Below are 18,313 nucleotides of genomic sequence, written 5' to 3' on the forward strand. Positions count from 1 at the left end.
CAATGCACAGTGTGAAAGTGTGATGCATGTATGATTGTCCGGAACATTTCAGTGTGTCATGGCAGTTTGGAAATATCTATTTCTGCAACTTCTCTTTTTCTGTGACCAAATGATTTGAAAATACTAAGTTGCAGTACATTAAAATACTGGTGGCATATAAAAGACAGCTGTATATGTCACCGTTGGTCACTGATGACTCAGGGAAGAAAGTTAAGTGATAAAAGAGTCGACGAGAGGGAGGAAGAGTTCAAACGGGTGGTTTGACGAGACGCGCGGCGCTCTGTCACCCGGTCCACACTGACTCCGGTAGAAACATACAGAGGGACTTCCGGTTCGAGCATGTAGTGAGCAGACGCACGCGGAGAAGCTCCCGACTACTTTTTATATTTTACCTTTAAGACCTCCTTTGTGTTCGACTTTTTACCATACAGCAAGTTGTCAAACGTGCTAGAAAGACAACTGGATGAAGAAATGACATCAAAACATAAACAACAAGGGTTACAAACCCAGACAACTCGGGCTAATACTTCGCTATCTGGAAAGCTAGCTAAAATGGCTGCGGGCCCAGACCCATCCCCAGGTGAGGGAATCCACTCACGTGGGCGAGCCCGTCACAATGCAACAGCTGTCCTCCCTGCTTGAAAACCACCGTACCGGGATGAAAGAAGACATGACGGCGCTGGTACAGACATCTTCCCAATCATTACAGGCCTCTATGGACGCGCTACGACGGGATGTGACTTCCTTCAACACACGGCTCACCGAAACAGAAGCGATAGTGGGTGGAAACTTTGAGCGGCTCACCTCGGCCGAAGCGACTATTACGTCTATGCAGTCCCAGAACAAGCTTCTCCACGACCGTCTGGAGGACCTGGAAAACAGGTCCCGGAGATCGAACCTCCGCATCGTGAACGTACCGGAGGGCAGCGAAACGGGCAGGGAACCGAAGCAGTTCCTAGCGGACCTACTGATGGAGACGGCGGGGCCGGAGGTGTTCACTTCACCTCCGCTGATTGACCGCGCACACCGCACCGGACCGCTACCAGAGCGAGGGTCCGCCAAGTCCAGGCCTTTTATTGTGTGCTTTCACAACTACTCGGATATGGAAACAATATTAAGATGGGCCATGAAACACGAATTAAAGTTTCGCAATGTGACTTTGAGAGTGTACCAGGACATGAGCGCTTCCCTTGCCAGAAAGAGAGCGGCCTTCAATGACATTAAACAAGAACTGTACAGAAAAGGGATCCGCTTCGGACTGCTACACCCGGCCCGCCTGCGCGTCACCTTTGAAGGAGAGTCCATCTACTTCGACACCCCGGAAGAAGCAAAAGCCTTCTACGACCGACGGATAGCCGGCTAACGAAGTAACGATCACGCAGTGGCGGGCCGTGGATTTTATACCTGGGCCTTCAGTGCTGTTCTCCACTTCTAATAACCTCATTATGACGTCACAGCTACGGGTTATTATTTGTTTCGTGTAAAAGCCGCATATTCACATAACACTGCAACATTTGACAAATGAAATAAAATGTGCAGATACATGAATACGAGCATGACGGGACGCTGTGTCCAAAACGGACAATATAGTCCAAATCAATGTAACACAATGACAAACTCACAAGAGCAGTCGCATATATTCGTATGACAACAAAGCAACAAATCAATCCAGCAGACCTGCAGCGGATCCACGCATTCCACCACACGAGCACGAGCCATTCAAATACTATTCATAAAAACGCCACGATAGACAAATGAACAGTAGAGGTAAACAAACGAAGCTTAGTTCACTTACCAAATGCTGTCTATGCTGACAAAGAGTTTAATCCCAGTACATCAGTTCCAGTAAGAAGTCCAACCGGATCCGCCGCCGGTCGGTTGTCCGTGGTCCGCCGCTGTTCGGTCGTCGTCGTTCGGTTGTCTTCCGCTGCCGGTCGCTTGTCCGTCTTCCGCGGCCGGTCGGTGGTCCGTTTTCCGCCGCAGTTCGGTGGTCGCCTTCGACCGTGTTCGGTGGTCGTCTTCGGCCGTGGACCGGCGAAGGGCGGGCCGCGGTTGTGAGTTGTAGATCCACTCGAGTCTCTCCAAAAGTACCGACGCTCAGTTAAAATGAAACACATTCACAGCCATTACATGTGCAACGCTTCTGACGCTGCATACAAATCCTTTTCCTGGCTGGGTCAGGGCTGCTAGCTGTGGGGTCGTTTCTTACTGTCCAGTTTGTTCAGAAATGTCCTTCTTGAGAAAAGCGTTCCCAGTAACTCCGCCACTAAATCCGTTTCTCCTCCTTCCGCCATTTCATATTAAAAAAACAAAGCTAGGTAAAATGTCTTTCAAATATTTCCACTTGAACTCTGTCTGCTACAAAGCTCTGCTAGCAATCATGTTTCGCGGGCACATAGTCACGTGCCCACCCACTGACCAATCACAGCACACTCTGCACCTTGCTGGCAGAGAGGCATCTGGACTCTGAGCTGACGTAACTAGGCCTGCAAACCGCTCTGGTGGGGCCATGAATCCCAAACTAAAGATCTGATTGGTTGAATCAACAATATCGTCCCCATTCAATTTAAACTGCACATGCCAGCACTGGGTGAGTCTGCAGGCTGGGGCCTCTCTTCTTACTAGAGACACAGAGGTGAAATCTGATTGGATAAAAGCTCTACTTAAAACAAGCTGCACTGGAAGCAGAGCAACTGAGGAGCACAGTAGCTGTGCAATGAGAAAATAAGATAATGGGAAAAATATTTTTATAAATTATAATACATATAAGAAAAAATTAAATGTATTTAAGAAAAAATATTAAATTATAAAATAGCTATAACTTTGTGATTCTGTTTAGGCCAGCAGAGAAGGCTTTGCAGGCCCTGACGGCCCGCCACTGCGATCACGGTCATATAAACAGGCAGGCACAGGTGTGGTTATATGTACATGGCGTCCCTTGTAAGATGCGGGCTTGTTCTCTTCTCCGTTTCTCACCGTTTGGTGATATGGTTACTGTTATTCCTGCTACTATCATTGTTAAGGTGAGAGCCACTCTTCTCTTTTGTTTTTTTAAAATGCACACCACCCTGTGTAATACAAGCTATGATATGATATGTTTCAACATGTACTTGTTGTGGGTAATTATACTTTATTGTGATGTCTCAAAGTTGGTCTTACACACTAATATAATGTGTTGGGAGAATCTCCCAGTTAGGAGAAATTAAGGAAGGCTTTACTGGAAGTACCAAGTTAAGGGAGTCCTGCGCTAGCCCATGTTAGGGAGACCAGCATAGGAATGGTGTTTTATGTTCAAGATGTTGTAGTTTTTAGGGTATTAGATAGTTCAAAGTTGTACGGGGAATGCACTGCCCCATGAGAAAACGAACCTTTAACTTTAAGTACACAGTAGACCCATGTTAAGTGGAACAATGACAGGAGGAGGTACTACTAGATTTGTCCGCTGGAACGTCAAAGGACTAAATGGCCCCATTAAAAGAGCTAGAGTCTTTGCTCACCTGAAAAAACTCAAGGCCGAAATATTTTTCCTACAAGAGACGCACCTATCAACAGCAAACCAAATGAGATTACGAAAACCCTGGGTTGGTCAAATCTTCCACTCTAACTTCAATAGTAAATCAAGGGGTGTGGCTATTCTACTTCATAAACAAGTACAATTTAATGCAGCAGACATCATCTCAGATCCAAATGGCCGTGAAACGCTCTTTCACACACCAGTGATACTTGTTAATGTGAATGCTCCTAACTGGGATGATGAAGACTTCATAAAGAAAATGATCTCCAATATTCCTACTTTAAACTCTTATAATTTAATATTCAGAGGACATCTAAATTGCTTAATAAACCCCAGTCTGGACAGATCAAACCCTACTTTAAAACCACCTTCAAAAATGGCAAAAACCCTGTTGGCTTTTATGGATCAGGTTGGATGCGTTGATCCCTGGAGGTTTCAGAACCCCACTGATAAGACTTTTTCCTTCTACTCACATACCCACCAGTCCTACTCTCGAATAGACTATTTTTTTATTGATAAAACCCTACTTCCGTTAGTGGCCAATACAGAATACTCTGCAATAGTAGAATCTGACCATGCCCCAGTAATTCTAGATCTATCATTAAATCTCTTACAGAAACCCCGTCCTGTATGGAGGTTTAACTCTCTACTGCTTGGGGATAAGAACTTTTGTGATTTGATAAATAGAGTCATTGATGAGTTTATCATGAACAACCAAAAAGATGGTGTATCCCCCTCTCTTCTGCGGGAGACTCTTAAAGCTGTCATGAGGGGGGAAATTTAAGCTTTCTCATCGTTGCAAAATAAATTGCGTAGAGATAAACAAGATCAACTCATCAAATCAATCAGGGATCTAGATTTACAAAACTCAACACCATCTCCTGAACTTTCGAAACAAAGATTTAATTTACAAAAGGAGTACGACTTACTGTCAACAGGCAAAGTAGAAAAACAATTACTACAGGCTCGCGGGTTTCATTACGAACATGGTGAAAAAGCATCAGAAAGCCCACCAAACAACACAGACATGGAAAAGTTTCTTGAGGGTCTGCCCGAATATTGATAATGGCCAAGAAAGGAAACTAGACCAACCATTGAATACGAGCGAGATACTGGGATCAATTAAAGCTGTACAAAGTGGCAGAGCACCTGGGCCAGATGGTTTCCCCATTGAATTTTTCAAGGGATTTTCAGATAAACTATTACCACTTTTGCGTGATATGTTTAATGACTCTTTAACCCAAGGTACTCTTCCACAAACTCTGACAAGTGCATCAATTACTTTATTGTTAAAACCTGGAAAAGATGCAAATGAATGTGGATCCTACCGACCAATATCTCTTCTCAATGCAGATTATAAAATTCTGGCGAAGGCCCTGGCTATGCGTCTGGAAACCGTTATCCATAAAGTAATTTCTGAAGACCAAACTGGTTTCATAAGGAATCGCCACTCTTTCAGTAATATCCGCCGCCTGTTCAATGTTATCTATTCCCCTGTGTCGGGAGAGATCCCAGAGATGGTTGTCTCTCTAGATGCAGAAAAGGCATTTGATAGGGTGGAATGGCCATATCTCTTCAGGACTTTGGAAAAGTTTGGTTTTGGTCCTCAGTTTGTGGCATGGGTAAAACTCCTCTACTCCTCACCCAGGGCTTCTGTTGTCACCAATAGATCAAACTCAGAATATTTCAATTTATACCGAGGTACCCGCCAAGGCTGACCCTTAAGTCCCTTATTATTCGCCTTAGCTATCGAACCGTTATCCATTGCTCTTAAAGCATCCCCTAACATTAAAGGAATTCACAGGTGGAACACTGAGCACAGAGCACAGAAATCCTTACGCAATTCAGGACATTCTCGGGATATAAGTTGAACTTTTCCAAAAGTGAATGCTTCCCTTTAAACAATTTGGCAATAAGGACTCTAGAAATGCAAATGCATTTTCACAAGTGTGACTCTGAATTCAATTATCTGGGCATCTAGATCACTCGTAAATTTTAACGCTTATGTAATAGGAATTTCTCTCCATTAATCACCAAGATGAAGAGAGACTTTGAGAGATGGAAAACCATCTATGCTTCATTAACAGGTAGAGTCAATTCTGTTAAGATGAATATTCTACCACGTTTCCTATATCTGCTTCAATGCCTGCCGGTGTTCCTGTCTAAACTCTTTTTTACTACCTTGGATAAGCATATTACAGGCGTCCTATGGGATAATAAGCAACCACGGATAAGTAAAGTGATGCTACAAAGACATCGATCTCAAGGTGGACTCTCTCTTCCTAATTTCATATATTACTACTGGGCAGCAAACATACAGAAAATAATATATTGGATCAAGCTCCCTCAAGTAAGCTGGTGCCTAGATGAAGCTAAATCTTGCCCATCGTCCTCTCTTCTGGCATTGGTAACCGCTAGACTACCATTCTCCCCAGGAAAATATTCTTCCAACCCGATAGTAATTAATACATTAAAAATTCTGGCACAGTTTCGCACAGAATTTGTCTTCAGAGATCTATCGACTACAACCCCTATTCATGATAATCACCTCTTTCCCCCACCCAGACTGGACTGTGCATTCTCGCTATGGCTTAAAAATGGCATCTCCAACATTGATCAGCTATACATTGGTGGGGTGTTTGGAAGCTCCGAGGATATATTTAAGAGATATAATATCCCTCACTCCCATTTGTTTTGCTATTTCCAAGTGCGGAATTTTGCTAAATCTAACAACCCTAGTTTTCCTATTCGACCACTAGACTCAGTGTATGACAACATTCTGAACACATCACCAGAGTTAAAAGGATTTATATCCCGAATATATCAAACTATCAACTCAATTACTGAGACTAACATTGTCAAAATCAAAGAAGGGTGGGAAAAAGAACTTGCCATGAACATACCAGACTCACTCTGGAACCAGGCCCTAGTTAGTCAATAACAGCTCTTCGTGTGCACGGCTAAATGTACTACAATTCAAGGTACTGCATCGCCTGCACTATAACTCCAAACTTTCAAAAATATATTCAAATGTTAAGGATAGCTGCAATAGATGTCACAATTCACCAGCAGATCTTACACACATGTTCTGGGAGAAAATGAAAAATGACATGTGCAATGTATGACTATGTACTCTGCTTTTGAGAATAAACATAATTTACAAAGAAAAAAAGAAACATACAGAGGGATATTTGTGTGATTAAACAGCTGTCTGTTCAGATCATGCTTCACTAAACGTGAGAAAAATAGACTTCGAGAAAAGCCAGAGGGCGTGAGTGAGGATTGATACATTTAATAAAATGGAAGTGTATCTATTCTGTGAGACGGACGTCAAAAAGCTTTTCTGAAAACACTTTCTATATGGATTGAGTCAGACCATCTTCTGTCACTTGTTCCTGTTCACTTGTCTGATGCTTTTGTGATGACTCTTCAAAGTACTCTACTAGTACACAATAGAAGGTCATGGTGAAGTTTCTTTTACTGGGAAGGTACACACCGCGTTCTAGCTCTGTGCAATGTGCTGAAACTATCACACTATGTACTACTGCTATTGGCCACAGTGCACCATCTGTTCAGAACCATGACTTTGGTTGTTTTTTAGAAATTGCAGACCGATTGTTGGCCTTTGGTTTACATCAGTAAAAACCACTATTTTAACATATCAAAAATAGGGACAGCAAAATGAATTTTAAATATTTGTTGCATTAGTTATATTTGAATATTGCTGGTACAATCAGAACCAGACTGAATGGGTTGCAGAGTGTGTGGTCAAAAAAATATATTAATAATTAATACAAAAATTATAATATTTGTAAATGCTTAGCTATCCTATGTTGGACTCAGAATGTTTTTGACACTACCAGCCTATGTCATGGTAAAAATGCCCTGAAAAACTCTCATGGTGCAGCACACTAAAAGTACTGAACTACAAACGACGTCCTTCCTCCCAGAAAGACAGAGACAATAACTGGACTCCAGACCATGATGTTCATACTCGGGTAATTATGAGAGTGTTCTGAATGCAGGAATGGAAAGGTATGTATATTTTGAACATATATCTGTTTGGTAGCCTATTTTGAAAAATACAATTGCTTGATTTGAATTCTATAAAATTGTTTCCATGGGAAAATGTCAACATTTGAGTGGTTTAAAGAATAGTTGTGGAAGAACTATGGATTTCAGCACCCACGAGAGAGATACTATGTATTAAAGACGATGTCATTTATGAACATATCTCAGAGATGACCAACAAGTACTGTGTGTGCGTTAAAAGCCTGATACATTTTCTTCCTTAGTGAGCCACACTGATGTTCCATCATCAACATTTTCACTCAGTCCCACACACACCCTCCTGCTGCCACAAATACTCACTAGAGCAGCAAATGTGGATTAATCCGCCACTGAAAATAGTCCTCAACAAATACCCTATTTTTTACTGTTTCAATAACGTTTGAATAAAAACTACAATAACCAGCTGTTTTAGGAGTTTTCTGGGTGAAAAATTTAACTGAGCTGTTTTTAAATGATTTATGATAAAGGTTCAAGAGACATGGATGCAAAGCCGAGCTTGCTGACAGTTGCCTATGTGGGTCTCATGACACAGAGGTGTAAAATCTCCTCTAATGCGTACCTTACTGGGCCTTTATACCAGCCATTCTTACCTTCAGGGAGTCGTAGTGCTCCTGCCTGATCTCCTCATACTCCTCTTTCAGGTCCTCAAAGTACTCCTCCCTCATTGCCTCATCCAGGAGCTGCGAGCACTGGCAGACAGGAATACAAGCAGGAGAAAACACCCTCGTAGGGACTGTAGTGACTCACATCAACTAATATCAACTCCCTGCATTGAGAGATTATTTCCCCCTTAAGGAGGTTCTATTTCCACTTCCCTCAGTGAAAAACAGAATTTAATGTAATGTGGTGCCTTGTTAGACTGTTTCAAAGGAACACATTTTTGTTGTAGGTTTCTTAACAATGCATTCTTGGATATTTTCTAATATATTTTCTCATGAACTGCTGGACTTGAAAATCCTCCGGCACGTCATCATATGTGTCCAAGATCAAAGCAGACAGGGTATTTTAAAAGAGACAAATCGTCTTTCTTTTAAATCCATTTGTAAAATAAACATGTTTTTATATTGTCTCAATGGGTTTCTAAATGCATTTCTATTCATGACAAATTAATGCTATTGGGTTTTCTAAAGGAGGGAAAAATGCTCCGTCTTACCACCACCACACTCCTGGAGGCATCCAGAACATGGATAGCAGGAGAAGTGTAGCGAGGGGCGATCTTCACCGCTGTATGTGTCCTATCAAAATGCAAAACACACAAATTACCCAAGAGACCACTGCATAATATCAACATGTTATGGTCGGCAGGGGAGATCCACCTTACAATAACTACTTACTTTTCAAGAAACGTATCCATTATGAATTCAATAATTATCCATATAGATCAGTGTGAGAAATACGTGGGGTCTCAGGGCTCACTTCAGACCCACTGAAAGCCTCAATAGCAAAATGGTGGGGGTCTCTAATATCATAGGACAAATACTGGTCACTTGCAATTGTCACTAAAATGTCTTTTAAATGGTTACTGATCCCCAGCAGTTTTCATTATTCAAAGTACAAAGCATTTATTCACAAATATGACGAGCCATAAATGTCACAGCCAACCAGAGGCTGCAGGAAGCGAGTCGGACCCAGTCTGCACAAATTTGATTGAGAAGAATGTTTCTTTGTGTTACTTTGATGTGGTGGCTCCTCCAATCAGCAGCGGCGTTGTCATCCCCAGTCTCTCCATCTCTTTGGCAACGTAGATCATCTCATCCAGAGATGGGGTGATGAGACCAGACAAGCCAATGATATCTGCAGGAACAAAGCAAAACATCCCACATGATGCTGCTGATATTATAAAAGAATAACAAGCAATACAGCCACAAGCATTTCAAGCATTTGGATTGGCTATTCATTTGGAACGTTGGCTACAGGGCAAAGTCAGGGTCTACTTTTTGTGAAAGTAATATAAATATTATTATATCATCTAGCAAATAATAAATTATGATTGTAGTGTTAGTATACAAAAGAAACATCATGACAAAGCACAAAGCCAATAATCACTTATAATTCCCTTGTTGGGATGATAATCTGATGATAAATATCGTTATTGTTGGGGAAAATCTAAATGACTGATGATAGGGTGTGCTTAGAAAACTTGGTGTCCTTAGATTCCTCTGACATTAAGCGCCACAGTTCTTTAGTCTAGCCGAAAGAACACTCAGCACTGATTGTAATGGTAAATAAAGTTGCAGACGGAGTTGATCTAATGAGTGACCCTTGATATAGCGTCCTGCTAGACTTAGCGGGGTCCTTTTGTCACTCAGAGACGAGCACGGTCTATTCTTCTTAGGTGATAAGGCCTGCTGAGAGGGACCTCTCGGCAGGATGTTCTGAAGTAGGGGGATAGCAAGGAACTGTGGACCTTCATTGAAGACCAAATGCTCTAGTGAAGTTGCAGACCCTTTGTTCTTTTGAGGCCATATGTATGTGTATTGTGTAGGTGTCACCTCCTGTGACAGAATGCTATATGTACCAGTGTCTCAGGGCCAGATCTCTGAGCAGTCTTGGCACATTGATGTATGTGTTAGACCCTGTCTCCTTCTTTGCAAAGAATAAATGTTAACAGATTAATGATTTTCAATCGGCCTTGAGTGAATTTTTCTAACAGTTATGTTTCATATCTTCTTAGGAGAATTACCTGGAAATATAAAAAGCCGCTAAAGGATTTTTTCCCCCCGAGCATGCAGATGAGTTGTGGGACTTTTTTTAGCCCCAGAGGAGATTGGAGTTAGTCTTCCTCATGAGTCCTCCTCATGAGCTGCACACAACCTTAACGGCCTCCACCAAGAAGGTACGGCAGCTTTTAAATTGGCTAAAAGCAATTTTCTAAAAAATTACATTTCTGAAATCAAATAATTTTCTTGGCTAATTCTAATTCGTAAAAATATGTTCCGTGGTCATCGCAGGCTGACAACATGTAATCTAAAGTGTACACACTACCTGCTTTCTGTGTGACGGCCTCTCTGAGGATCCGATCACAGGGAACCATCACGCCCAGGTCTATCACTCTGAAAGACAAGAAACATCCAAGATCTCTTTTCAGTTCTTTCTTTTCTAAAATCCATAGAAGAAAGAACTGATCTATATGGATAATTATTGAATTCATAATGGATACATTTCTTGAAAAGTAAGTAGTTATTGTAAGGTGGATCTCCCCTGCCGACCATAACATGTTGATATTATGCAGTGGTCTCTTGGGTAATTTGTGTGTTACGGGTGCTAAATTCAATATTCAGAGCATTAACGAGCAGAGAGAATTACTCTCCCTATTTGTGTGTCGTAATCTGAGTTTCTCTGCGTTTTGTTTACATAGTGGGTCCGGCCGTGCGTTCATGTCAGTGCATGTGAGTCCCTGTGTGTTTGCACCACTGGCTAGATAATGGCTGCTGCTCTGCACTGCTCTCACATGGCGGTTACAGCTGATAACGCTGTCCCGACCCACTGCGTCGACATGGAAGCGTAGCGCCAACCCTCGGGTTCCCCCTCAGGTAAACACTGTTAGCTCTGTCAGCACTGTTGCCGTTGTTGACACTGTGAGCGCTGTTGGCAACGTTACCCGACAGCCCCAGGCTCAGCACACACCATGTGGAGGGAATCCTTAAATCATAGATGTGCCACCAGAACAAACCACACTGCTAATGCTACTAGCGTTCCATTTCAGCTACCTTGCACGCAGAGTGTATCAATAACCTGAGTCTGCTCGAAAAGCATGCGCTGACAATGTGCTGACTTGGTTATGGAACTGTAAACATTCAGCAGTAAACCAGTTTTACCTGAAGTTGTTGCAACCCAGCACCACACCTACAATGTTCTTGCCAATATCATGGACGTCTCCCTTCACTGTAGCCAGAACTATGGTGCCCTGATAGGGATCCTGCAGACCAAGGAGAAAACAGAGGAATTGAAGGACCAGAGAACAGAATGAAAACTGTCCATGTTTTAAAGTTGTAGTTTATCATAAAGCTGCTCTCTCTTTAATTCTTCGGCTATCTTCTCTTCTCTCTTTATCATTTTCATTTTAGGAACTGCAACTACTTCAGCTGAATTTGCACAGATGTCATGAACCAGTCTTAAAGAGCCAGTATGTAGCATTTTAGGGGATCTGTTTTCAGAAATAGAATATAATATTCATAACTACATTTTCATTAGTGTGTAATCACCTGAAACTAAGAATGGTTGTCTGTCCGTTAGCTTAGAATGAGCTGTCATATCTACATAGGGAATGGGTCCGCCATGTTTCTACGGTAGCCCAGAACGGACAAACCAAACACTGGCTCTAGAGACTCATGTTTTTAGGTTATACCTGAACAACAACATGGTACCACCAGCCTGTTCCTGCTTAAGTAGAGTTATTATGGTATGGACTCTGAGCGGGGGTAATGAAGTTAACACGGTTTTGCACTCTGTGTTTCATGTTACCACAGTCTTGTAAAGGGAGGAGAGAGTGGAGGGGTATTGGGTTGGTTGTCATCTGCACTGTGCCTTTAAGGATCGGGAATGAGGCCACTGCAGTCATTTTTTGACGGACTGCCAACAAGAAACAAATACATTTTCCATCTTTGGTTTGTTAGCACCAAATATACCCCAATTGCATTCCATTAAACCGCTGGAACCCCTCCACACAACCAGCATTGTGAGCATATCAACTTTAGTATTCCGTTTATGATAAGAGATGAAGAAACGCCTTCTAAATCCAATCCATGGATATCATACAAAATCTTATAGGAAACTATACGTTATTACAGAAAACCATGAAAGAAAAGGTGTGCGCTTTTTGATATTGTATGTAGACTGATGCAAATAATGTGGAACCAAACTCACAAGCGCGAGTTATATTAGCCGAATGCTGTTAGCACCAGTAAGTTATTTGGGACTTCCTTCCTAAAGGCTACATAAATGAATGGACTTTTTTAGGTTTAACAGATATATGCTACGTTGAATTATCATGGTTACATCACATGGTCTCATGGGAAAAGACTTCATGATCTTCGTGAGAATATCTTGGTCAAAATGAGAGCAAACGCATCCTTATTAAGTGGAGACTGACAATTTCCTCAGTTGATCCCGACAATGCCATCATCTCCTCCCTCTCCTTCTCCATGAAAGGAATCAGATAGCCCACCGCCTTCTTCATAACGCGAGCCGACTTGATCACCTGCAAACACACAAGGACTCAAAGTTGTATTACCGTTTCAAAACGTTTGCTCCAAAATAAACAAAATATAGAAATATAGATTTGTCTTATAATTTGTATAGAAGTCTATGAGAAAAGACTACTTCTCTCTTGATTTATTACCTCAGTAAACATTGTAAACATGAGTTTATGGTCTCAATCTCTAGTTTCAAGTCTTCTTCAATACAGCATGATGTTCATTTAGTAAATGATGGTCCATTTAGAGTCAAACAGACCATAAAGCAGGGTATGCTTTAGGGCGGGCTTACTGTGATTGGCAGAATCTGAGATATATATATATTAGGAGTGTAACAATACACGTATTCGTATTGAACCGTTCAGTACGAGGCTCACGGTTCGGTACGTATTACGAACCAAACAATACGTTTGAATAATAGTATTGCATTTGGAATAGTACACTGGGCATGCGGGTTGGTGCCGGTGTAAACAGGAAGTAGATTTGTTGCTTTGTTACAGAAAATACGACAGAGTAATAAAGTAGTCTTTAATAATGAAAGGTCGTGTTTGATACTTAAGATCTTCCCTAAAATCTTCCTCTATGAACTCAAACAGACACATTTCGTAGGAAGTTTTATTTTTCAGACTTTACGTTAGTTACAATGTTTGCTCTCTCTCTCTCTCTCTCTCTCTCTCTCTCACACATCAAATTTACTTTAATATTAACACTTACACATAAAGGTTTACTAGATTATGTGTCCATAAATGTGGTATTTCTGCTTTTTTGCTGTATTGAACCGTGCCGAACTGTACCGAGAATTTTGTGAACCGTTACACCCCTAATATCATACATATCTAGATAGATTACACCTTAATGCCAAAATACCATCACTTCATAATTTCATTCTATCTATTCTATAGCACATTTTTGAAAACAGAACATGAGAACAAACATGTTCCGTTCGTAACCCAAAACCCTCTGCTAACCACAGCACCACGGATGTAATGGAAACTATTGGAAATTGGTTTGGAAACCCATTTGAAGTTTTGGGGTGAAGGCACCCTACCTGTGGAAGGAACATCTTGCCAGCTCCAAAGAGATCCCCCACCACCTTCATGCCGTTCATCAGGGGGCCCTCGATGATGTGAAGGGGTCGAGTGTAGCGGTCGACTTGAGCCCGACACTCCGCCACGTCCTCCACCACATACTTGTCTATTCCCTGGCAGCAGCAACACAGGATGGAGCATTACAGAAGAAAAGGGCAAATTATGTTTGGTTTTGATATTTCCTAAAAAACAAAAGAAAAATTATTTTTCTTAAAGCATTTCTGAACGGTGTCCATTGACGACTTTCACTCTCTTCTTACAACACAAAACCTTTGACTGCAAAACCATTTTAAACTGATGTGCCCCTGTAAAACACTCTTTAAAAAAAGTCACTCTGAAGTGATGTTCATAACTGTAAACATTTCTTTTTTTACATCTCAAGAATGTTGGAGCACAACAGAGTAAGACTTTGATTATGATTAAACTCCGAGGGGAGTTCACAAAAGGATCACGCAGCCTTTGCGGAACCTGAACTTGTGCAAATGAGACAAAAATAGACTGTTTCAGTGTGAAAGTATTAAACACTCTCAATCCACAGAGAAAAGCACACCGCCCCATAAACTGTGTCTTTAAATGAGCAGTCAGGACTTCCATGAGGGTGTGACGTCACAACTATTCAGCCACCTGTATAAGTGCTGCTAAAGATACTCACAAAAAAAGATGACTCGTTGTGAGCTCCAGCAATTGTTTGAAATTATAGACACATCCTGTCTCCTAAGTGGGCGGAGTTATTACGTGTTCGCCTCCCCCCATGCCCCCCCATTGAAATGTCAGTCGTACCAGTATGTGGATGCGTTCATCATCATGAGATCATCAGATGTTACCTTAATGAGAGCGTACTCCAACCTGTCCTCCACACTCCCTTCTCTCCATTCGTCTGTCTGAACCACCTTCTTCGCTCCTTTCACGTTGTTCTGTGAATAAAAGAAGTGAAGTCAGCATCTGTCGACCAAACTGAAACGACAACGACCTGGTGCATTATTTGTGTGTGTGTGTACCTGTGCGTAGGCCAGTAGTTTCTCAGTAGCCTCAGTGTCTCTGTTCCAGATGAGGTTTTCACACAGTAACAGCAGCTCTTTATCTATGTCGTCATAGACCGGCAGGTTCCCAGCATTCACTATGCCCATATCCATACCATCCTGGAGACGGGAAAGAGGACAGGCAGTGGGTGTGTGTTACAAGTAGAAAGCCTGTCTGTGAATGCTCTTCTCACTGGACTGGTATTTCCTCAGGGCCGTGCGGGATATGGGGGTTTAACCTCCACATCTTTTTACCTTCACCTCTATTGACAGCGAGGCGTGTGGATGGATAGTTGTGCGTCAGTGTTTACCTTGATGGCGTGGTAGAGAAATGCTCCATGCATTGCTTCTCTGATGGCCTCCATCCCTCTGAAGGAGAAGGACAGGTTGGACAGACCTCCACTCACCCTGGCTCTTGGTAATGTCTCCTACACAAACACACACGTTACATGTATGACGTGGTCCAATATATTTTTCATATCTTTAAGTTGTGATTATTGTGGCCAAAAATAACAAAGCGTCTTTTAGAAAAAAAGAAAAAAAAAAGTATAATTTACAATTTGTGTGTATTATTGTAGGTATTGTATTATTTGTGTGTATTATTGTAGGTATTGTATTAATAATACAATACCTACAATAATACACACAAATAATACAATACCTACAATAATACACACAAATAATTTATTTGTGTGTATTATTGTAGGTATTGTATTATTTGTGTGTATTATTGTAGGTATTGTATTATTTGTGTGTATTATTGTAGGTAATGCACGATTGACAAGAAGTGAGCACTCAACTGGATAACTGAGACTTGGATTATACTGCACGAGTTGTGTGAGAGTTTGTAAACATTTTGAGAAGTTTTTGCCATTTTTAAACTCTGCCTCCATTTACTTCATTTCAACAAGACGTTTCTCTGTGAGGTATTTACTTTAAGGTACTTTGTTTTGCCCGGAATTCAGGTATAAATGAATAGTCGGGTGTAGAGCTCAAACAACCGCTATAATTAAATGGTTATAGGTGTCCACGAATAATAGAAGCCTAAATGTAGGTAAGGAAAGCTATTTAGCCATTCACATGCTTGCAAGGACATTGAGGTTTTCCCAACGTCGAAATTTGAATCGATTTGACCTTGGACAGCAACAGTCGTTATACATCTCATTATTTGATTGAGAAAAGAACATCACCTTGATAACTTTGGTGGCTCGGATGAAGTAGATGGCGTAGTCGTTGTGTTCCTCCATGCCCGTACCGATGGTGAGGATGTTGGGGTCAAAGATGATGTCGTTGGGGTCAAATCCAACTTTGCTGACTAGCAGCTCGTAGGCCCGAGTGCAGATCTCCACTTTACGCTCTGCATCTGCGGCCTAGAGTGGGACAGCAGACTTGTCAGCACATACACGTGTGTCTTTGTGTGAGAGTGCGTGTTTGCCCCCCCTCCGCGCACCTGCCCCTCCTCATCGAAGGCCATGACCACCACAGCGGCTCCGTAGCGCTTCACAGTGGCAGCCCTGTGCAGGAACTCCTCCTCCCCTTCCTTCAGGCTGATACTGTTGACTATACACTTCCCCTGACAGCATTTCAACCCGGCCTCGATCACTGAGAAGTTAGAGGAGTCGATACACAGAGGAACCTGGGTAGGAGATATTAACAGGTTCATATGCTAAATTGGACATTTCCAGGAGTAAATATTGGGGAAAATAAAATGTAAGCACACAACTGACGATGATCGTTAAGGCTGTAAACGCTCCAAGGTCAAAATGACATCTTTTTAGAAAGGACAGATTTGAACACTGAAACAAGTTTGTATTCAATACAACTATGATTAAAGGAGACTAAATACAACCAGCTGCACCCAGATCATGCGCTGTTTAACTCGCAAAATTGGAGTTGGGCAAGCTCTACATGCTTTGGATCATTTTAAACACAAGTGAGTTTATGAAGCTGTGCTTTGAGCTGACTGCTAACATCAGCATGCTAACATGCTCACAATGACAAAGCTAATATGCTATGTTTACCGTGCTCACCGTCTTAGTTTAGCATGTTAGCATGTTAACATTTGCAAATTAGCACGAAACACAAAGAACAGCTGAGGCTGATGGGAATGTCATCAGCTTGCAGGTATTTTGTCATAAACTAAACTATTAGAGAAATCAAAACTTTAACCTGACGATGGTGCTAGAGGAAGTTAAAGTTGATACATTTCATCCTGAATGGACATCAATGTCAGTTTAAATTTTTGTGACAATCCATCCAGTAGCTGCTGAGATATTTCCATCTAGATCAAAGTGTTGGACCCAGTGGACGTTCATTTCTCTTATATATTGTGTTGCATTATACCCAATATGGTGACATGGCAAAAAAATGGTTTTGAGAAATTGTATGTGTTCATTTCCACTGCCCTTACCCGAGAGATGTCTGGCTCAGAAGCAATCAATTTACAAAATCGGGCCATAGCTGTTGGCCCCTCCAGCATCCCCTCATCCATGTTTATATCCAGGACCTGGGCTCCCATCTCCACCTGGGCCTTAGCAATGCTTAGAGCCTCCTGGACAACAAACAGGAAAACACATACCGGATAAACTCTTGTACGCAAGCTAGAATTTCAGCTATGCTCAGGATTTGACAAAGATTTCTGACAAATGAAAAAAAGACAATAATAATAATAATAAAAATAGTCGTCAAAATCTGTCTTACCTCATAGTTTCCTGCCATGATCAGCTTGGCAAACTTGCGTGATCCAGCCACGTTGCAGCGCTCGCCAATGTTAACAAAGTTTGTGTAAGGGCCGATCCTGAACGGCTCTAAACCTGGAAAAGAGAGAGAGACATTTCATCACGTTAACTTCTTTCTTTTTTTACAAACAGGGATTAATAGATGGAAGGGGGTTTTCAGCACCACGTTTTATTTAATTATTATTTAAAAAAATAAAAGCATAAAGTCCAATGGCTGGACATTTTATAACTTTAAATCGGTTTGTTTGTTTAAAACATGTTTTACGTTTTGATGTAAGCCTGCTCAAGTTTTGAAGGGGCGTACAGGAAATTCTCTAATAAAAGCCTGTATTCAAATAAAAGCCGGGGCGTGTTGCTAATGAATCTCTACTACGATTATGATTATACTAGAACTGTAATCACTATTTATATGTAAAATCGATCTCCTTTACGTATTGTTCAATAGCTGTAAAACTCCCGCGAATGAATCTCAAAACTTGCCGCATATTTCCCATTTCAAAAGCCTGCTGGGAAAGAGAAAGTTTTTAATATGAAACAACTAAACAGGAAGTGTTAAGTTTTCTTGACAGTGACTTAAGGTGCACTGTTTATTTACTAACGACATGCTCCAAAGAAATGGATGTCAGCATGTCACCTCTTCACCTCTACTACTGGGTCCATACATACAATTTAGAGTTATAAGTTATAA

At 41.5% G+C, this 18,313-nt stretch overlaps 1 protein-coding gene across 2 annotated transcripts in view; it reads right to left on the reverse strand.

Moving 5' to 3' along the window:
- Nucleotides 1-18,313, reverse strand: part of mtr (5-methyltetrahydrofolate-homocysteine methyltransferase) — a 52,904-nt gene that overhangs the window by 23,995 nt on the left and 10,596 nt on the right. For both annotated transcript variants that reach the window (XR_013767570.1, XM_079182363.1), the window contains exons 13-26: nt 17,588-17,700; nt 17,298-17,438; nt 16,338-16,523; nt 16,078-16,257; nt 15,199-15,315; nt 14,867-15,007; nt 14,693-14,782; nt 13,829-13,981; nt 12,678-12,785; nt 11,404-11,504; nt 10,571-10,638; nt 9,259-9,379; nt 8,739-8,820; nt 8,176-8,274 (exon numbers count right to left, since the gene is read on the reverse strand). Coding sequence is in view for 1 of the 2 variants with exons in the window: in XM_079182363.1 (XP_079038489.1) it covers nt 8,176-8,274; nt 8,739-8,820; nt 9,259-9,379; nt 10,571-10,638; nt 11,404-11,504; nt 12,678-12,785; nt 13,829-13,981; nt 14,693-14,782; nt 14,867-15,007; nt 15,199-15,315; nt 16,078-16,257; nt 16,338-16,523; nt 17,298-17,438; nt 17,588-17,700 (1,700 nt within the window). In the remaining variant the exon portion in view is untranslated. The remainder of the gene's footprint in view (nt 1-8,175; nt 8,275-8,738; nt 8,821-9,258; nt 9,380-10,570; nt 10,639-11,403; nt 11,505-12,677; nt 12,786-13,828; nt 13,982-14,692; nt 14,783-14,866; nt 15,008-15,198; nt 15,316-16,077; nt 16,258-16,337; nt 16,524-17,297; nt 17,439-17,587; nt 17,701-18,313) is intronic.

The sequence above is a fragment of the Pholis gunnellus genome (assembly GCF_910591455.1).
Source record: "Pholis gunnellus genome assembly, chromosome: 21".
NCBI lineage: Eukaryota > Metazoa > Chordata > Actinopteri > Perciformes > Pholidae > Pholis > Pholis gunnellus.